This window comes from Oreochromis aureus, linkage group 10, assembly GCF_013358895.1.
Source record: "Oreochromis aureus strain Israel breed Guangdong linkage group 10, ZZ_aureus, whole genome shotgun sequence".
Lineage (NCBI taxonomy): Eukaryota > Metazoa > Chordata > Actinopteri > Cichliformes > Cichlidae > Oreochromis > Oreochromis aureus.
In genome coordinates, this window is record NC_052951.1 from 14,544,896 (window position 1) to 14,567,573 (window position 22,678).

At 39.9% G+C, this 22,678-nt stretch overlaps 1 protein-coding gene across 4 annotated transcripts in view; it reads left to right on the forward strand.

Annotated features, from left to right (window-relative positions):
- Positions 1–22,678, forward strand: part of LOC116336205 (pro-neuregulin-2, membrane-bound isoform-like) — an 84,136-nt gene that overhangs the window by 56,806 nt on the left and 4,652 nt on the right. For 2 of the 4 annotated variants that reach the window (XM_039618941.1, XM_031760013.2), the window contains 7 exons: positions 8,678–8,798; positions 13,799–13,857; positions 17,355–17,378; positions 19,132–19,234; positions 19,486–19,609; positions 19,718–19,845; positions 20,632–20,853. In XM_039618941.1, coding sequence (XP_039474875.1) covers positions 8,678–8,798; positions 13,799–13,857; positions 17,355–17,378; positions 19,132–19,234; positions 19,486–19,609; positions 19,718–19,845; positions 20,632–20,853 — 781 coding nt within the window. Of the gene's footprint in view, positions 1–8,677; positions 8,799–13,279; positions 13,357–13,798; positions 13,858–17,354; positions 17,379–19,131; positions 19,235–19,485; positions 19,610–19,717; positions 19,846–20,631; positions 20,854–22,678 lie in introns of all 4 variants that reach the window. The other 2 variants (XM_039618940.1, XM_031760014.2) reach the window with 2 other exon arrangements.

Sequence of the window (22,678 nt, forward strand, 5' to 3'; positions counted from 1 at the left end):
TGACTGGAGACAGACAACACCATATGGCACGAAAGGCAAGAAAATGCAGCAGAACAAACTGATGAACTTTGAGTCATTTGGACTTTGGTATTTCTGGATTCTCTGTAGAGATTAATTATCCGAGTTCCCTTTTGTTCTGTTTTTAGTCAAATGCATTTCAGCGATTCAGTGCATTATCCTGTAACACAAGAAGACTAAAAAGGATTTCTGATTGCTGTGATCAGACGAAGTTTTTGCCTTTTTAGAAACCATTTTTAGCTTCATCACTACCGCCCCGCCTTCTCCTGACAGATGCAGATGAAAGCGCCGTCTCTGAAAAAGAGGATGACAGCTCGAAACAAGAAAAGCCAAAAAAAAAAAAAAAAAATCACAAAATCTGAGTTATAACAAAGCTGTTCATTTCTGAATAAGACAACTCTATTTTTGTTAATAGTGCTACCCGCTGTTGTGCTTCTGTTAATTATCACTTCAGACACTGGAGAAAACAACCCTTCAGTTGACAGGAATAACTGGAGCTTGTGGAACAGAGGGGCTTTTTATTTATTTATTATTTTTGTTAGTAGTTAATGAAACAGATTGCTCCCTTTCTATAAAAAAAAAATACAAAAATATATTACTGATGTCAATTTTCTTTAATAAGCACATGCAAAAGCACTAGCACTCTAACCCAGCTGAACAGCTGCGCTGCATGGCAGTGATGAACACATACAGCCTTCGTGACACATGTTATTATTCCAACTGTCAACAAAAATTGCTGTGGTTTGTTCACCGCAGCCGCGCTCGATGATTAGAGGTGAGTCCACCTCAGATCATCCTTTGTCGTTCAGTGCTGTTCGCACACCATAAAACTGTAACCTGAACCCATGTAATTATTTTATCACTGAATATGTGCAATATTGTGAGGATCATTTTTAGTCTACGCAAACAGAACGCTCTTCAGAGGTCAGACAGATGAATGATGCAAAACTGATGTGATTTATTGCAACTAAACAATGAAACCCTCAGAAAAAAAACAGGAGAAGAAAAAAAGCCAGCGAGGATTATGAAGCATTTCAGTCCTTTTAGACGCATACTGAGATAAGACTGTACTCCATACGTCTTATCTCAGGATGACTGTACTGCAACAGTAATTCCGTCTGTTATGAGTCCATAAATGTAAAGATCAAGCATTGAATTCTTACTTTATAGTTGGTGGTCTGACCAGTTATCCAGTCCATTCATCTTTTCTGCTTATCCAGTTCTGGGTCACGGTGGGTTTGGAGCCTATCCCAGCTGTCACAGGGTGAGAGGTGGGCTACACCCTGGACGGGTTGCCAATCTGTTGCAGAGCTGTCGTATAGAGACAGCAATTCACATTCAGATTCACACCAGCAGCCATTTTGCAATCCCCAATTAACATTTTGATGCATGCTCGATTGGAATCACAAATCAACCTAACTGCGTGCATGTCTTTGGACTGTTTGAGCAAGCCAGAGTATGCGGAGAGAAACCGTGCGAGCACAGGGAGAACATGGAAACTCGGATTCAAACCAGCACCACTGCTCCACTGTGCTGGCCCCAACTGACTCAGGAAAAAACAAGGCTTTTCTGTGTGATATTGTTAAGTAGTAAAAGAAAAAGATTATCTTCTCATATCAAAGGAAACCATTTGGAGCGTTTGCAGTTGTATTGCAGTTCTTTGAAGAATAACTCAGTCTGTTACCATACCAGTCATCTCCTCTCATTTACAGACAAAGTGTATTCCTGAAAAGTCAAAAACTTTGTACTTATACTAACTATATTTCAGTAGTACAGCGATTTCAAACACTTTTTTTTCTTTAATCTGCATCACACACCCTTAAATGAGATGTTCTCTGTTGTTTAAATGTGTATCTCTAACCAAGTCAATAAATTGTTAGGTCTTGTCATGAGTTTTAATCTCATGTAAACATGTGGTGCAGCCTGAGTAAACACTCTATTGGCTGAAGTAGATCTTAGAAAGAAAACATTGCTCTTGTTTCATCTCTGGAACTGAGGCTGCATGTACCATTTCCTTGTATGGGTTTCCCATTAAGTCAGATAACCATCACCTGCAATATTTTTGTGGTAGTCCTTTCCTTTTTTCCCCCCTCATTTTATTTTCCCTGCTGCACTTGATGTACGTCCTTCCTGAAATCGTGGCGTTGGCGTGACGTGACCCGAGCCTTTTCTTGTAAACATATCGAGGTGGAGCAGACACCGAGACTGCTTCAAAGGCGTGTGTGTGACTGGATGGTCGTTTACTGTATTAATGCAATGTTTCTTCATAGTAGAGTGCAGAAAATGTTATTTGTTATAGGAACATTTAAATCATGTGTTCCTAAGTGTGGGAGGAAGGTCAAAAACATTTCGACTACAGCACATTTAAGTCTTCACCTTTCATTTGTACCATACCTTAAGTGTTCTGAATATTAATATAGATATTGCAGGAAATATAAATATATATACAATTTTATATATGTTATATAAACTAAGGAGCTTGGAAAGAAAAGATCACTGGGCTTCTTTAAGTTTATTGAAGACGTTTCACCTCTCATCTGAGAGGCTTCTTCAGTTCTAAGACTATATATTGGAGAGTCCCAAGTATTTAAGCCCTACTGGGAGTTGTCCTTTAAGAGGGTCGTTATCCACTATTGTTCATGTTCCTCATCACATAAGCTAAGGTGTGAAAAAGGGAGTGAGTAATTATCATCAGAGGTTTCGGGTGAAACCCTGACCTACTGAGATCAACTGACACAAGATGTCAGCGGGTGTTAAAAACTGGATTGTGAGCAGCAGACGGTGTTGTAAACCTCCCCCTCTGTTCAAAGATGGCAGTTCACAGTGGCCATAGATGGCTTCTTTCACTTCTCTTTCAAACTGTCTGTCTTCTCTGTCCAAAATGTAAACATTGATATCCTCGAAAGAGTGACCTTTATCCTTTAGATGCAGGTGTACAGCTGAGTCTTGTCCCATCAGGGTGGCTCTTCTATGTTGTGCCATGCATTTATGACGTGGCTGCTTGGTCTCTCCAATGTAGAGGTCTGAGCATTTCTCTCTGTTGTTTCTCTGATAAACCTGCTACATAAGGGATGACAAGTTGGTGTCTGACCTTCTTTACTGTGCATCTCTGCTAATTTGATGAAAGCCCAGTTGGGATAACTGCATGTTTTAAGAGCTTTCTTTACATATGTGTGTTCCTTTTCTTGATTACTCCAAGTTTTTGTTCCAGAGGGTGATTGGAGTCAAAGAGTAGGTACTGGTCCATGTGTGTGGGCTTCTGGTAAACTTCAGTGTTGAGGTTTCCATTTTCCTCAATGCACACAGCACAGTCCAGACATGGCTGTTATCCTTTGTATCTCCTCTGGTGAACTTTGTGTTTCTATCCACTGATTTGATGTGAAGAATTAAGGATTCTACTTCGTGGGTTTCGATTTTGACCCAGGTGTCATCCACGCATCTGTACCAGTGGCTAGGTGCTGTCCCTTTGAAAAAGCTAAGAGCTTTACTTTCCACTTCCTCCATGTAAAGGCTGGCTACAATTGGTGACACTGGGGAGCCCATAGCACATTCATGTTTTTGTCTGTAGAAACCCTCTTTGTATTTAAAATATGTGGTGGTAAGGCAGAGATCTCTATCTTCTAAGTGAAGAGAGAGACCACATCAAAGGACACAATGGTTTCATCTGGATCCAGTGTACTTTTCTGAACCTTGTTGGTGAAGTAGGGGGAGTTTTTGATGTGATGGGGGGTGTTCCCCACAAGGGGAGACAGGATGGTGGCGAGGTTCTTGGAAATGTTGTAGGTGGCTGGGTGGGACTCCAGAGTATAACAGGGTATAGCACCCCAGGGTACAGACAGTGGTATGTAGAGTGGTCAATGGCTCTATCCTTTTTTTTCAAGTTGTTTTGGCAACTGATGACTTTTTGTAGTTACCTGTGGGGTCTCATCTTAAGGCTTCATTGGTGTTGTTGTCACACCTTGGCTCATGTGATGAGACACATGATCAATAGTGGGTCAACAACCCTCCTAAGGGACAACACCCACTAGGACTTTTAAATACCTGTGACTCTCCACCATTTGGTCTTAAAACTGAAGAAGCTTCTCAGATGAGAGTGAAGCATCTTCAAGAAACTTAAAGAAGTTCAGTAGCTTTTTTTCCAAGCTCCTTAGATTACCATGGCCTGGATGACTGAGAACCTACACAGACATATATTATATAAAATGTTTTACTCCAGGTGCATTCAGTTTCTCTTAAAAATATACTATCTATTCTATTGACAGAAGGCATGATGATGGGAATAAAAGTAAAATTTATCTAATGATAGAAATGCGGGAAAACCAAACAGTTTGGTTTTGCAAAAAAAAAAAAAAAATTGTGATATTTATGACGAGATCTGTGTCGAGCCCAGCATTATAGCTTGCTGGGCGCACATGGAGATGTAAAGCAGTAACAGGCCCCTGTAAAGGAAGTCTTCAGCATTTCAGGGTTTTTAGATATTTTACTGCTGCTCAGCAGGGTTTTTACACATGCTTTTCTCAAGTTTACTAGTTTATCATAAACCCTAAAGTGCATGAACCTATGATTTATAGATGCATCAGTTCAGGTCCTGTGCGTTTCCCTTTAACTGCAGTAAACTTTTAAATCTGACACAATTTAAAAACTGAGCCTCCTATTGGTTTTTTCAAGTTTTTAGTCTGCCTCTGAAATTAATTGTATGTTTCCTATTTAGGCCATCCTGCTCACAAGCTTAAGCCATAACTGTTATGAAAATAATACGGGTAGTGAGTGTTTTTTTTTTTTCATTTTACAGATTATCGTTTTACTTTCTACGTGCCTCGAATGCCGTAAGCATCAACAACTGTTTTATCATACGCTTCTGCTGACGGTGTATATGTGTATGCTTTTTTAGTAAGAAAGCTTTCTGTACACAGTGTGCAAAAACTCGAACTTTTTCTTCACTTTTCCTACCGCAGAGGGTCTGCTATGTGGGAGTAACTGGAAGACACAAAGGAAAGAAGGGAGGACAGCAGGGAAAAGGAGTAGGGGAGGATAAAACTGGGACACTATGCTACATCATAGATTAGATGTTGATGACTGAAAACCAATAGTAATGTTAGGATAACTGCAATCTTTGAAGCCAACTGAAAGCAGTGCTTGAATCCTGCTAAAAATATGTAAAGTGACCTTTTCCTTAAGAAATCATCAATTCCTCCATGCCAGTAGGAGTATGTTTATATAGATCATTTATTAAAGTTATGCAAGTAATACTTTTATATGATTCATTTAAATTCATTTTAAACATTTGGCAGAGAATAGATTCAGTAAAATAGAAGTGGATAGTTTTCTGAAAGTGGGATCAACTCCAGGAGTTAATTTTTTGCCAAATTGTTAAGTCATCATTAAACACTTTCATTGTTTTGATATATTTAATGAATCGTTGCAGCGATATTAGCGTGTAATTTCCTTCAGTCAGTTGGATTTGCTGTTCTTCTCACTGTATGGAGTGTAAATCGTGGTGTGCAGGAATTTTTCTGCTCCTCTAGGAAACCCCTGAATATTGCAGGTGGTGTTTGTTGTTTAGGTAAATGAACCTTGTCGGCTGAGGAGAGATGTGTGGTCTCCACCTGCAAGCATTCAGCTGTATGGCAATAAAAATATAAGCCCCATGCTACAGCTGTCCAGATTTAAAGCCTCTTCACAAACTGTAGCTATTTATCAAGTTTAATCCAAAACAGGGATTTTGGATGAAAAGTATATTGTTTATATGCCCTCATTCCAGTTAGCTTACACTGGGCTGATCTTCACTTTGAACATTTTTATAACATGGAGTACAGCTGAGAAAATAGCGCCCTTACCCTTACCGATGTATCTTATTTTGGTTTATTTGGGTTTTTTTTAAGTAATTTATTTCTGTATAAAAATAATGTGATCTTAACAAATATAGGTTTCAGTCAGTTAAAATGTATCTAGCAGCCCTATTAGACAAAAAATATGTGTAATTTTGAGATTTTGCATCTAACTCTTTTTATGTGAAACGGTTAGCTCAACTAAGTGCAGGAAGAAACACTTAGTTGTTTTTTCACTTTTCACTTTTTCATTGAAAATGATGACAAAGAGGGAAAAAAAAGGTGACTACTGTGAAACTAATTTGGTATGACCAGTAGCAAAATAAACATTGACAGCAGAACTTGTCCACGGTTCAGATATACTCCTTGATCTTTCCTATGTGACGTTTACATGTTCTCCACCTCCCCGTGTGGGTCATCTGTTTTCCACCCGCAGTCCACCCACATGCACGCCAGGTGGACCGTAGATTATGTGTGAGTACGAGTATCGTGGCGTCCACCCGTCCTGTGGAGACTGATGATCTGTCTACGACGCTCCTCTGATTTCCACTGGTGCATTCTGGGAAAGGTTGCAGCCCTGTGCAGCTTGTTTGTCCACATGTTCCTGCACAGGTTTTGCACTTGAATCCTGCACTAAGTTTCCATTTTGAGCGTGGGAGGGTTTTTTTTGTTGTTGTTGTTTTTTTTAAACAGGGTTTGCCCGACAGCTTTGTCTGATTTTTTTTTTTTCTTTTTTTAATGAAGTGTTTTACACACCAGTCCTCCAAGTGAGACATCAGGTGATGAAGTGGTTCTGATCAATGGATAAACCTGGAAATATTTTAGGAATATTTGGACCTATGATAATGAATAGGTGTGGTGTTGTCTTGGGAGCATTACTTTTTTTAAGGAATTTTGGCAGAACAGCATGACATCGTAAATGTACCGTGATAAAATTTGACCTATAAAATGAAATGCTAGGTATAAATAACAGCTTTTATCGACTCATCTCAATGCAATGTAACCAAGTGGATTTATGTCTTGGTTTGTTCATCGAATGGATGGATGTTATAGTAAACCTGTGTCTCCATCAAAACTTTCCAGACTTTATTAACAAAGTAATTTTTGCCAAGCAATGACACACTGTTTGATATATTTTGGTATACTGCATTTGTAAAGAACAAAACATTTTTTGGTTATAGAGTGTTCTAATTTATTCGTGCTCTTCATTCATACTGGCAATGACGCACAGACTGATATCATCTGTTTGCTATCCTAATAAGCATGGGAATTAACCTCTATTGTAGTAGCCAAACCAGAGGTGAGCTTCTGAAGTAAGCAACACATTTCTCCAGCCGGAGGGTATAGTATGTCTGTAAAAGAGCCACCCTGGTATGTGAAGAAGAACGTTTTCATGGGACTCTATGTACTATGTACGCCCTATTGCTTTGTTCAGCATTAAGAGGATATATAGCAGCCAGGTGCTGCTAGTCAATTGAACATGATTAATTGATGTTTAGTTAATGTGTGAGCACCTGCATAAAAGCAGATGTTTTGGCAGTTTGCTAGTTGCTAATGTTAACGGTAAGCCATAATCTTCCTAGAAGTAAATGTCAAATTCTTCACAAGATCAGACTGTGCAATGTTTAGAGAGATTGCAAAAATCCAAAGCTAGATCTCAGACTCCACAAGCCTGAGTTGGCATGTTAACTGTTAAAGGTCATGGCAGTACAATACACACACACACACACACCTCATACTCACTGTCACTGGTGGACCATGACCACCTCTATGTATCGGTGTTCTAGACTAAATGTGAAGCCATCTGTCTGACAGCTAAAGCTTGGCAGAAAGTGGGTTTTGCAACAAGACAATAATCCCAACCACAGCAATTCTGCAACAGAACGGCTAAAAAAGGACAAGAATCAAGATGTTACAGTGACTCCAGAATGATGTGAAGGAGTGATAGAGTCTGGGATGAAAAGTATAAAAGTATAGGATACAATTAATTCAAGGTATTGCTGCTAAAGATGTTTCTACAAGCTTCTGAATCAGGGAGTGTGCTTAGTTTTCACAGGACTGGCATTACTTACAGTAATGCTGTAATGCTTGATAAAATGAGTGTCAGGCTGCTGAAGCCAATATATTGTCAGTGTAAAACGAAGATTTCTCTATGCCTAAAAGCCACATTCTCCCAAGGTGCTAACATCGTCTGACAGCAGGTACACAATTTCAATCACGTGTCAGTATCTGACATGTGAGGCGCACTCCACCCTTCTCAAGCCCAATCCTGCCACAGTGCACCTTTCTCAGCACTCTCATTCCTCTAAACATCCCTACTTTGATTCTGATGAGCAGACTTCATCCCAAACAGATATCTGTTCAATGGGGGGGGATTAAGTGCAGATACATGACATTTCAGGCCATTCCAAGGACCTGAGTCGAGGCATAAACACCTCCTACGCTATGTCAGGGAAATATTTATCTTTGCTCATAGAACTTGTTGAGATAATGTCAACACTCCTTTTGAGAAACAATTACATTTGTAGATGAAAGACTAAGAGTCCTTGTGGAATTACAAGTGTGGCATTTAAGTAACTCTTTAAAAAAAAAACTAGAGATACACACATAAAAGTCATATTAGTCTTGCAGAGATACAAGAAAAACTAACAAGTTTTTATTAAATGAAAATCCTGTTCATGTTCATTTATCATGACGTTTCCTTGTTTTGACTGCAAATTATTGTTTATTCATCTGGCTGTGGCTATAAAGGAAATAAAGCTGATGTTATAAAGGATCCACTGGGTCAGCTGTAGGTAATTTGTCATTTTCTTCTCTGTGTTTTTTCTCAGTGACCACTACACCATCTCCAGGCTCAGGCCATGCCAGAAAATGCAACGACACAGAGAGAGCCTACTGTGTGAATGGCGGCGACTGTTACTTCTTCCATGGTATAAATCAGCTTTCCTGCAAGTGAGTAATCTCCTCTATTCTTTTCTTTTCAAGTATTTTTCTTCTTGACCGTTGTTGTTTGACAGATGTTTTGTCCCACAGTCCAAATTAGAGCCTCTTTTACGGCACCTTGACTTTGATAATCATCTTCAGCTATCTAACTACAAGTTTTTACCTTGCTGTTTGTTTTTGTGGTATAGCTCGATTCCCCTTCCTTCTTTCAGCAGCAGCAGCAGCGACACATCACAGGAATATGCTGCCAGTTTGTCTAACTACCCACCTGTTGTGTATTTTAACACTAATAATGGAGTGAGGCGGTGGTGTGCTCATCCTTTTAAGTCATGTTTAGTGTACAGGAGGGCCGCACATTAAAAGGCTTTTCAAAATGTCATGAGTCACTGGTTTAGTCGTGAGCAAATATTTATGCTTGTTAGAGGCCCCCAATGAGGTAAATAGAATCATTGCTTACATTTGGCAAAGGGGATCAAGACCTGTGTGTAAAGTGCGTTGGAGGAACCATGCATCTTAGCTTTTCAGGAGGAAAACAGGTTGACATTATCACAGAAACAACCTTTTTTTTCTTTGACATTTACATGTGAGTTTGTGTTATCCTCGAACTCAAATAACATTATTTGGGACCATGTGCACGAGAGGTTAAGATAAACAACCGGTTTTCTTTGTAGAGGACTAACAGTTTTTGTTTTTTTAAAAATTTATTTTAAAAGATGAAACAGACACTTTCTCGATTAGTCATTTAGTAATCAGAAAAACACCCTGCAACTACTTGCATCAACTATTACTCATTTTTAGTCATAAAAGCCAAATGTTCACTGGTTTTAGATTTGGGAATGACTATTGGCTGGTTATCTGCTGCTGTTTTAAAAAAAATCCTTGAGTTTGGGCTGTAGATTAGACAAAACAAGCAATTTCAAAACCGTTCCTTTGGAAGCTGTGACAGTTATTTAGATTTTCTAACATTTATTGGGCCCAAATACAGTTGTATTCAGAATTTTATTTACACTCAATATGGGCATGAACGTCATGGTATTTTTGGCTTTTAATGATTTACTTGAAGAGTTCTTTTTCCAGGGTGGAATGATTGTACAACATACATCTTTCATGACTTTAAAAACAAATATTGGGTGCACAAGTTTAAATTTATGTAGGATTTTCACTGCTTTTCCTACGTACATGTAAATGTACATCAGAAAGTTACACCTCAATCAGACACTTTTGGTAGCAGTTAACAACCTGGATTAATTCTATCTGGATATTTGACCACTCTTCTTGGCAGAATTGGTAGAGTTTGTTTAAAGTGGTTGGTTTCCTGGCACAAGCCCCACTTTTAACTTAACTTTTTGATGTGTCTGTGAGATCATTTTCTTGTTGGAACACGCAACTGTCTACACGTTCCAACTGTCTAGCTGTTGATCTGAGGTGAAGTTGGAGAATTTGCAGGTAGTCCTACTTCTATATTATCGCATTCACTTTGTGAATGTACCACTGCCACTGGCAGTTAAACAGCCCCAAAGCATGATACTAACACCTCCATTCTTGACCTTTGGTAGTGTTCTCAGCTTTCAAAGCCTCACCTCTACTCCTGTGTACATACCTCTTATCATTGGGGCAAAAAACTTTTGGCTGGTCCACGTGGCAAGCTGCAAATTTTACTTGAGCTTGAAGGTGTTGATTTGAGAGCAGAAGGTTCTTTCTTCTTCCCCCTTTAGTCCAAAGTGATGTAAAACTGGCTTCATTGTGGACAGTGATGCTGGTGTTCCAGCAGTTTTCAGTTCATGGGAGGCTTGAGCCTAAAACTTGTGCATCCACTTCATGCCCATGATGAGTGCATGTAAACCTTTGACCACAGCTGTATGTATTAGTTAATCAAAAGGAAAAAAATAGGTTGCCTTAGTTGTAACAATCAGTTAAACCTTATTGTGTAGTTACAATACAAACGACATCTGCTTGCATGGTTGTCAGATATTCTGATGTGTTTTCTCTTCAACCATATGCTAACATAATCCTTTGGCTGATTTGATATAGAGCTGAAACACTGGCAAGGCTTTCTGTGCCCAGTTGGCCACAGGAAGAATGCTCGACAAGCAAGTAGGACATGGCTGCAACAGCCGTTCAATACGCTGTGTACAAATTGGAGGCAGCAATAACTCAATTGCTGCAGCTAATTCACTCACGGCTGGGGCATGGGTCCAGAAAAGTTGGATAACGCAGTGAAGGCCTGCAGGGATTTGTTGCCCCACAGCCATCTCATTCAATATAGGCCAGGCTTCAGTGGGTATTACTCTCTGGCTAAACAAGTCCTGCAGACAGCTAGTCCTACTTTTATTCCCAGCTCCTTCACTTTCAGATATAAACTTTTAGGTGGAGGTAAGGTGATGTGATAAGGTGAAATGATGTAAAGAGTATTGAAAGTTGAAACCTGCTGTTATTTTCATGCAAAGCATACATAATGTGCAGAAAAAAAGAACTGTAATTGTTAATTGTGTACATTGAGTCAGGACCAATGCAGCCAAAAAGGGAGAATAATTATTTCCATCTGCAGGACTCTGGTGTGCAGAAGATTATTAGTATGGCTCTAATCTGGGACTTTTCTACACTTTTAGTTGCAAGGAAAGTAAAAGCTACTTAAATAGGTACCTAATATGAAATTTGATGATTGAACATGTAAGAATATCAGCTTAGGCATCAGGTGAAAAAGGCTGGCAGTGAGATCATGTGATGTGCTTGGATTGCAAGCCAATCTTGACATTGTGGCTTCCCTCAAATAATTATGTGCTTGTTATATTTTTGAATGAGCTGAAACTGCTCGAACAAAGGTGCTCAAAATTTGACTGAGATGGTTTTACGGGCTTATATTCCACAGATCTCACAGATCTCCTGGGTAATGCTCATTACAGATACCTGATTTTTTTTTTTCTGTCTTTCAATTTGCTTCATATTGTCTGACCAGCAGTCCAAATCCAACAAAATTAATTTTATAATGATTCAAAATGAGGAAAAGCAGCAAACCACCAGAGACACAGTGATTAGAAGTTTTACTATTATGTAATAAATTGACTGTTTCAGTTCTATACATGATGATACAAGTACAATGAAAGTTGTTGAACAGAAATGTCTTCTTAAAAGAACGATAGTTATCACTTCTTTTTGGAACTTATTAGAAGGGTAATGAGTTCAGTGTATCTACAGTTTGTAGAACATTTTCATAAACATTGCAAAGTGTTTGTTTTCCTCCTGAAAGTTACATGTTTATTTTCTGCACCTCTGTGGTCATTTGCACCCCGTGACAGTTTATTTCTTTCATCTTTCAGCCAAGTTTCTTCGACCTAGGTGGCGCAATCCCCCCCGAGTTAAACACCATCACTCAGGATGAGTAACTTATTGCCAGATATTTATGGCGCTCCCAGGAGGCACTGTGTGAACCCAGTAAATCACATTTGTTGGATCGGTGGTCTAGTTGTGGCTACGGGTGGAATGTTGGTGGCCCTGAAAAGACCAACTTCTCATCCAAATTGAGATTATAATGAGGAAATATGGTTTAACCCAACGTAGCCACACATTCGAAACTTTGGTCTTGACTCTGACTTCAAAGCACAGCTGAACACAGTTTCGCATATTTACCGAGAAACATTTACATATTCATTTTTTTCCTTTTGTTTTTCTTTCCAAGCTAGAAATTAAAATTTGGGATTTTATTTCCTTATTTCCTGATCTGACTGCTTTAACACCCTGTGCTCTGGTATCAGTTATAAAACAGTCACGTTTGCAGGTTATGGATACATCCGCAAGGATTCCAACAGGCTCCAAGAGAAAGAGAAACATTTCCCAGCTTTCAGCTCTGTTTCACTGCCTTCCAAGGAATGATTTATTGATTACCTATAAAACATTGCCTAGTTTATCCCGAGCTACATTCTTATTCTCCATACACTCATGAAAATTGCTCTTCTCTCATCCCATAGACCGAGTTCAGAAAGCCATGGGACTGTCAGTATCCTGAATCACATTTATCTCTTTTTATAAAAGCCCATATTATTGTTATTATATGTCATTATCTATGGGGTTTTTTGTTCCTTCTCTTTTCTTCTTTTTTTATTCCTCTGCCAAGATGAGAGCCTAGGCTGAAGTATATTTTCACCCTTTTTTGTTTGTCAGTCTGTCTGTAAGGGGAGGGGGGAGCTACTAGCCTATCAGAGAGATGCAGCATCTGCTAAGCATTACCTTTTTGTGCAGATTGAGATCAATTTAAAACTGCGAAATAGGGCAAGTTCATCAGCAGAGGATGCCCTCCTTGCTTTGTTTGCACTTTACTGTGCGTTTGGTAGCAGTTTTTTTTGTTGTTGCTGTTATTTGTTTTGTTGTGTGTTTAAACATGCCGTGACATTTTGCAGAAATGTGTGCGAAGGGATTCAAGCCCCTGAAATCAACGTCACTCTCTGTGTGTGGTTTTTTTTCCTTTTCCATAACACTTGTCTGCTCCTTCCCAGATGTCCGGATGGATACTTCGGCCCTCGATGCTTACAGACTGAGCCACTGCGGGTGTACATGCCCAATCCTTTCAAAAGTATGTTCAAATGATATGAGCAGCTGACAACAGAGACACAGTTGTCACTGGATTACCTCTGTGGACTCTTGCTGCCCTCACTCCCCACCCCCCCCCTCCCACCAGATCTCTTCCTCTTTCTCCTCCTCTTCCTCCTTCTCAGGTCAACACGCATTGAGCTGTGCACTACACCATGCACACGATGGTGTCATCCAAAGGGAACACTCTGCTTCTGCTGTCTGTAGATGTTCTGTTGTTCTAATTCTGTGTCTCTCTGCCTCTCTCCCTCTCTCTCTCCCCCCTCTTCTCCCCCCCTCCTTCCCTTCTTTCTAACTTTTTCTTACTCATACTGTCCTTTTCACTCCAACCTCTCTCCCTCTATTTTCTTCCTTTCTCTCACTCTTTCACCACCCTCCTCCTCTTCCTCCTTCTGTCTTTCTTCGGCTTTGTTTCTTTCCATCAGGTGTCCAAATGACTTTACTGGTGATCGCTGTCAAACCTACGTTATGGCCAGTTTCTACCGTATGTCAATTTCCTCTTCTGTCACTGTCAGTCTGTCCTCGTGTCACGCGTGCATGCTGGGTGTAGAGACCGCATTAATTTCCTGTTATTACCTAATAGTTTTGTCTGTGTCTGCTCTGGTGACTCATTCACAAGCTGGCATAGATTAGTGGAGTCTGTTACTGTGTTTGGTCTGCATGTAATATTGTGTGCCCTTTAACTCAGTGCAGTGCGTTGCATGCGCATTCTCAGAATAAGAGTTCGTAGCGAGGCCGACAGCGGCGAGTCAGGGTGTGAGTTTGCTTTGTGCAAGTTGATTTGCACATCGCAAGTTGCATGTAACGACACAGTCTAATGGCAAAATAATTACAAAAGGACTTTGTTTAGCCCACTTACTAATGATGCCTGTTCTCGCAATCAGCTTGAAACATGCAAGCACGTTTGACCCTAAGTAGAGCTTGTATGGAAAGCCAGGCCCAAACAATTAGTCGCAACTAACAAGCATGACGAATGACTGACTCTATCAGGTTGAGCACTAACTGATAACAGCAAGCTTGTAAAGAGCCCTTATTTGAGTGGCTGCAACCAGCTGAAGCTGAAATGATGGTGCATTTCTTTCTACTATAGGATTTAATAGATATTGATAAACTGGTGTGAAACCGTAACCATTATCATCAATATCAAGATAAAATATGAAAATGAAAAAACAAAATCACACTGATTTGATTTAAAGAAAAGGCCCACTTACCGCAAAACTTTACACCACCTGCCTCGCATTAGTTCAAAATCAGCCAAGATGGTAAATGTGAAGCACTATTTGTTTAACTTTGAGACCAGTTGATAACTTGCGGAGGACCTAAATCACAGCCAGCCTGTAGAAAACACTAAGCTTTGTTAGGTCCACACAAGAACATTTAGCAAATTACATCTGCTGCTATAACACGTTGCTTCAGAAGAAACAAAATGGTGTTCTCACGGCAAATAGAGTCCAAACACTGTACTGGAGTGCCATGTCAAACAGCTTTAGTAGCCTGGGGTTAGGGAACCAAACCCTGCACCATCCCACAAGGCAACATCTGCAAACACATCTATTAACTGCGTTGTTATACTAAGATTAGAGGACGTTTTGTGGATGACTATGGCCTGATTGATATTGCCCTTAAGGGTTTTAGCTTTAAAAACGAACCACATGGTGGGGATTCTTGTTAATGTAGTCTTGTGCAGTGTTTAAACGTCAGTATTACTTGATTGGTGATTACTTGTACAGCGAGAGACCTGACATTAATGAAACGTAACAACTGAAATTTCAAAAAGTCTGGACTTGATTCTTTAGGGAAAGCACTGCATGCACAGGGTTCAAGTATAAAAATGATATAGAATTAAATCCAAAGCCTATCATTTATGCTGGATAATGGCAGCATCATGCCTTTGCAAGCCCATATGGTTGCAATTTAATGTAACATTGCATTCAGAAAATAACAAACTGCATCTGCGTTTGGAGTTTCCTAATGCTCATCCCTGTAGTCTGACTTTTCAAGCATTCTGTTTGTTGTATATTGGCACAGAGTACAGTACCCCCCAAAAAACCCCTTCTTAAGTACAAGTAATTTCATCTCACATTAAGTCGTAATGCACTGTGCTGAAATTGCTTGTTTTTCTGGCAGAGCAGACAGTGTTGTGTGGGAGCTTTTTTTTTCTCCCCCCTACACTCACACACTTTTCTGCATTCCGTTTAACTTCAGCGCAGCTGTGCATCAAGGACAGCGTTTATTTCCTGTTCTCATCCAGCTACACAAGCACAGACCAGCCTTGTATTATTTGCTTTGCATGGTTATACAACCAAGTAATCATAAAAAAAAAGGCTTAAAAAACAGACAGAAGATGATAAAAACAAATAGTAAAAGCAATGAGAGAAAAAAAAAACGTGCACCCTCTTTCCGTTACAACACTATCATGGGAACAGCTTGGCTTTTAGTCTTTACAATCAAGTAGAACAGCTAAAATTTTAGTTTAAAGAGCAGACCCTTGTGCTCACGCACATCCGTTTCATAGTTAAAAACCCGCCTCCCGAAAGGGGCGCCTCCCATCCCCAGGAGATAAAAAAGAGAAGGAGGATGGCTTTTTTCTCCTCAGCCATAAGTGCTTGGATTAAATAAAAGCATGTTGTCATAAGAACAGCTGGGAATTGCTTTAGCCCAAGTAAAGCAAGTGAGGAGCCAGAAATATGGACTTGCTAGCTGGTACGACGTCCCTATGGCCTCTATCTGCCATACAATATAAAGTCAAGCCATAATTCTTCTTATTCTTCATGATTATTCCAACACAGTGCACATACACTCCTTTTAACTTGCCTGTTCATGTGATGGGTGTGTCCTCGAACTGACAGTGTTGCATTTTTAGAAAGCAGAAAACTGAAAGCACAGGTAATCTCGGTAGATGACGCATATTTTCCCAAACAGTTGCTATGCACCTAATATCCCATTCCCTTTTAGGAGATTTTGTTTGGTTATGCAATGAAATGGCGCTTCATAAAACATAAACCTCAAGACTTACTTGTAAAACATAAAACTGTGGCGCAAGATAAACACAGTCACAGTCCCTCAGAAGTGGCTGCATGCTCGGGCAAAATTCTGCATCATTGCATTTGGAAAGAAAAGAAGACTGGTTAATTCAGCTCCCTCACGTGCCGCCGGAGACGCTACGTGTGATTATAAATGGAGACTAAGGATGACAAAGCTGACGGCGGTAGTGACTCCAGGCAATCTTTGGTTGTTAAGATTACGAGTACGTCCTGTTTGTTTTTAGAGAACCGCAACTATTGGTAACAGATCCGCCACGAAAGCAGAACAGGCTTAAATAACCCTACACCTACCACAGTGGGTGCATCTATAGGATGTGCTCACCACTAGCACCTGGTTGCTGTCAGGGATCAGCCTTTTATAGGAGTAATAAACACTAAGTGACTCACACACGGCCACATCATCTCTCCTTTGATCATATCTGGAAACTTTCCCTTTACTTGGCACTGCATTATTACTGAATTGGACCAACACAGCAACTGGTATTATGTATCAAAAAAAAGAGCGAAAACTTATTACTTACTGTAAACTTACTGTGAGTCAGCTTTTCCAGCTAATGCAAAAAAATTATTAAAAAGGAAATGATCTCGTTGAGGCCCCGTATGCTGAGATATAGAGTAGATATCATTTTCAAGCAAGAGCAGAATATTGTAGTTTTATTAAGAGTATATTAGTAAAAAGAAATCAAAAATCCCTTTATTAGAATTAGTAGTAGTGATATAGTGATACTGATATGTAGTGTGGTTTGAAGTGTGTGTTGCATGCTTGTGTCTCGTCTTAGATGGTACTGAACATGTCGTTGTGACAATAACCGACAAGTGTTGTGTAATGCCAATTTGTACTTGCTCCACTTCTATATTAGAAGGTGCCGCTCTTAATCTGGTCTTTTGTTTCTTGTCCCCCCTCCCCCACCCACCTTCCAACTCTCTGCAATGGCAGAGCATCTTGGGATTGAATTTATGGGTATGGAACAATCCGTTTTGATTCTCAGTGCTAGCACAGCTACTAAGATGTCGTTCGTTTTGACATTGCTCGTGTTCCGTCTGTGGTGTGACCTGTAAAACCATATCGTCCCCCCGATTAACAAGTCGATTTCTCAAACAATCATGCCATGACTTATTACAATGACGAACCCTCAGTCAATGCAACTGATCTTTCATCAAACATCATTAACATGGATGTAATCGCCTTCACCTCTCATTCGTGTGCAATGGAAAAATACCATTAACTCAAGTTTCCGTCTCACTTACAAAAGCATATTTTCCCCTTGGCCTTTAGTTCCTCATTCCATCTGTAACAAGCATGATCTGTCATGTTTGGAGCTATACCCAAGGATTTGCTCAATATTAGGATCTATCTTTCCAACTTTCTTGGTCTCATGTCTAGCGTCTCTTCTTTTTTTCTTTGATATGCCACCTCAGTCTTTCTTTTTATGTGTGATCCTGACCATGCCTCTTACGTCATTTCGTCATTAGCGTAGCTGAAATGTAATGTCGGAGTATAAAACATGATGCGTTTCTGGTTTGAATCATCCTTCAGGGATGCTGTAAAATGCTGTGATGTGAGCATGCCATGCTATATTTAGAACCTACACTTTCTCCTCTATCAGCCACTCTTTCTGTCCTCTTTCATCGTCAGCCTTTGTTTCCTGCTACCTTTTCCAGAAAAGTCCTCTTGTGGTTGGGAGTATAAAATTAATAGTAGATCTGGCTGCTTCAACTACACAAGTACATTCTTGTAGTAGACCATAAGTGTTATTAAACTAACACAAGTATCGTTTCCTCTGTTTCAAATTCAATATCAGTGGCTAAAGGCAATATTGGTGAAATATCACCGAGTTTGCAGCTAAAAATAAACTGACTTCAGTGATTTATTTATGGCGTCAGAAGCTTGACACAAATTGGTATGCTGATGTAAAATGGCTGCTGGTGAATGAAAGGAGGAAACCTCAGATGGAAGGAGTTGCACAGATTCAATTCATTCGTATTACATTATTTATTGGGGACTACACTGCCTCCATTATTTTCCCCCAGGGGAAACAAAGAATCTACCTCAACCTTTTACAAGCTCTTCTCTGGAAAAGCAAAAGCATCAGTCAAATTTCATCTTCATTTCATTTCAAATTTCTCTTGTTTTACAAATTTCTTTGCAAAATTGTTGTGATCTCATCGTTGTGTTTCACTGAATGCCTGAGCAGATGAACGCTTCTGTAAGTGAGTGAGATAGTAGACCACCAAAGACACCAAGACTAAGACTTATTGAATCTTCATTTTATCCTGCATGGTGCAATTTAAAATAGCTGTTTTTTAGAGTTGTTTAATCAAACAGTCTAACTCTCCAACAGTCCAATGCCCTTCCCCCACCTACGCCGCCTTACTGCAGCGCAGGGAGCAGCAGCAGCATCTGCTGCATTTGTGATTATGTGAAAGAAGAGGTTTAAATGTGAAGGGAAGGGAGGATGATGCTTCATACTGCTCAGGATTTAGTAAAAAAATAGATGTGTAGATGTACAGTGACACCATAACCACCTTGAAGAAGCTAATTTTTTTCCCCTGTCATTTCTGTGTGTGTGTGTGTGTGTGTGTGTGTGTGTGTGTGTGTGTGTGTGTGTGTGTGTGTGTGTGTGTGTGTGTGTGTGTGTGTGTGTGTGTGTGTGTGTGTGTGTGTGTGTGTGTGTGTGTGTGTGTGTGTGTGTTTATGGGTGTGATGTTGACAGAGGCAGAGGAACTCTACCAGAAAAGAGTCCTGACAATCACGGGTATTTGTGTGGCTCTGTTGGTCGTGGGCATCGTGTGTGTGGTTGCCTACTGTAAAACCAAGTAAGTCTGGATGATGAATGATTTCTGAAAATGTACTCATGCTCTTTAATTTAATAAATATACAAAAACATAAATATTAGTGTACTGCCCAGTCCTTGTGACATGCAGCAGGTGGAAATGATAGATTATGTCTTAAAATATATTATTATTAGGCATGTTTAAATAGTTACTGTAGGTGTTACAATAAATCAAAAAGTCTTAATAAAAGGTGATTATACAAGAAAAGGGAGTGACCAAGATGTTCTCAACAGGAAACAAAGAAACAGGATGCACAATCATCTGCGACAAAACATGTGTCCAGAACATCCCAATCGTAACTTAGCTAATGGACCCAATCACCCAGGACCCGGCCCGGAGGATATCCCTATGGTAGATGTATGTTTCCGAGGATTCCTTACATTATTACAGTACACACAGACTAATGTACACTAAATGGATTTTGTTCTTTACAATCTTTTTTATTTTTCACTCACCAAACAACAGTACATATCAAAGAATGTCCCTGCGACTGAACGTGTTATACGGCCTGCTACAGAGGGCTCATTTCCTGCCAGTCATGCCTCTTCCAGATCTCACAACTCTTCCACACGAGCTCATTCATCAACTCACAGGTGAGCATCCAGCACATGCGTCATCATAACTGCCTCTTGCAAATAGAGAATCAATCACAAAGTGATAGAAGAGTTTGATTCATCGAGACAAGTTCCTTTATTTAAAGGGCACACTCGGTTTTAGTTGGTCATTACAATCAGATGTAAGTAAATTGTTAACAGCGCAGAGTATCTGAATAGAATCGTTAAAAAACACACACCAGAAGTCTCGCTGCTGTAGCTGAACCAGTTGCTGGTGAGGTAAGACAGTCTGTCTGATTTCTGCTGAAAAAGGCAAGCTTTGTTATCTGTAACAGACACGATTTTAATTTTGTAAGTGATCTAAGATGGGGAGAAAGTAGTGCTGACAGAGGAGTCACAGCTGAAAGTATTACCGGGATTTCTCACATGGGAATTTGCAAAGAGACAGAGGCCAACGAGTGCTGAATGTATTAGTCTGCACTACTGAAGATTTGGTTTTCTTCTGTTGTTTCTGTTGGAAAGCTCTTGTGGACTTCTCTTCAGAAGCAACTTAATCAAAGGGTTTATGACTGACCTGTTGCTGTGAGGGACTAAGTTTTCATATGCAGGTTAGAGAGGAACAGGATCAAAAGAGATAAGAACTGAATATCTGGGTACTTTTGCTAACGGATCATGGAATTGCAGTTGAATTGTGGAAATGTTCTTCCTCCAGAGACAGCCGCAGATTTGTTATCAAGCGCTCTTTTAAAAAAAAATGACAAAAAAGTGAAATTTGGACATATTGTGGGGTGTGTGCATGTTAACACCTATTTTTTTTATTGTCAGACATGAGGAACGGACATGGAGCCTGGAACATTCTGACAGTATCCTCTCTGACTCGCCGGGAATGATGTCATCATCCGTGGGGACCAGTAAATGCAGCAGCCCTGCGTGCATGGAGGCTCGAGCACGGCGCGCTGCACACTGTGGTTACTCTGACCCCCATCGGCCGAGGCTGCAGTACGGGGACTCCTTCGACTCGCTGGGAGACTCTCCGCACAGCGACAGGTGGGGACCAGACCTGTGTGGCTGATATGGCACTGGGTTTGTCATGAATATTTTGAGAAGTTTCCTCTCTCTGCTGGTTCTCTCTCAGCCTCGAGAGGCCAGTCAGGGCACTCTGAGAGACTCAGTGGAAACTGACACACAGCAGGCATGATGATGAAATACGCTAAGGTAGGCAAGAGTGAGAAACAGTGCTCATTTCAATGGGAAGAGTATTCACTGGCCAGTATGCAATTCTAATGGGCTAGTGTTCCCTTTTAATGTTATTTTATTTTATTTAAGGGATGGTGTGACATTTTGTTAAATACACTTGTCTGCCATTTTGCACAGTCAGATTTAAACTCGCCTACGTCAGAAATAGGACAGGTTTAGTGAAAGTTAGCACAAAGAGGAGATTCAGAAACAGTCTGGCAGATGCGAAGAAATACTCATCACCTCATTTTTATTTCCTGTACTTCATGTAAATATGTCTGTACCAGAGGCACAGAGAAATTAAAGTTCTCACATGACAAAGCAGATCATACCTAAACTTAGATCTAAATAGTGTGCATCTAGGTCTTTCTCTTTATGTGAGTATTGTAACTCAATAGTAGTCAGCATTACATTGTTCTGTTGCTTGACTGTGGTATCCAAAATCCCCAAATGCCCTCCTCGGTCTCTGCTGATGTCTTGAATTCCAGCACTGTTCACAGCTGACAATCCATCGCTCAGCAAGCCTAGATTAGCAGTGAGCTGAGAGGAAATTTGGGAATTTGGGAGCATGGTTGGTTTCTACTGCTTCAACACAACTCCTACAAAGATTTTAAAAAACACTTAGGGTTAAGGTTTCTCTCTTCTTCTTTTTTTTAAACAAATTATTTCTTAGTATGAAGACCTGCTTTAAAAGGGTGCTCTGTGTGAGAATGTTGCTTAAACACTTATTTAACGTCACACTCTCAAACATTTTTTATTCAAACGAAAGTCATTAACAGTGTGGTAACATAATGGTGAGCCTATGGTCTGCTGTAAAGGCATTGCAATATTTATGCAGTGTTACGCACAGGGTAGCCGCATTATTCCCAGAAACAAAAATGCTGTATTAACTGAACGTGTTCTACCCATTACTACTACATTGCAGCTTCACATTACTGTAAAAACTGACTTTTACTATAATGTAGATTGTATCAGTGAGCTTTTATACTCCTAAACATTGTTGTTCAACAAAGCAGCTCTACAGTAAGCCGTTAGGAGTTTTAGAGATCATTTCTTCAGCGGCGATTATTGTCTGTCTGTTTTATTAAAACAGCAACAGATTGTTTTGCTGCCGCAGATCATTTGTGACCTGTCAATATGAATTGCATTTTCTGTGACCTACGGCAGCTGTGAGTGCTGCCAAGCTGAAACTGAACTATTCAGGCAGATTTAGTCTTCAGGATCTACATCAGTTCTAGTATCTTGCTTCATGCATGCTTGATAACGCTTATCATCGACTAATCCATTTCAGATGGAAAACAGTACTATGTAGTGATAGCTCAAACTGACAAGCTGATCCTAAAAGAGACATAAGATTCCAATGGACAAGCTGCTGTTTAACTATGTTTAACTGTTATTTTTTTAAGACTACTTCTCAGAAGTCACTTTGTCTAATATATGCACTTAACCCCTAAGTGAAATGCTTCACACAAAGTGGTACAGTCTAGAAGCATCCAGCAGAACAGTCTGCTCGGTGGGACGAATTGGATTTACCTTAGCATGGTTTTCTTACCTTTCCAAACTTATAATGCATAACAGTCAGACCAAATTCTAATCACATTTTGATTAATATATTAATCGGTACTAACATTCTGTG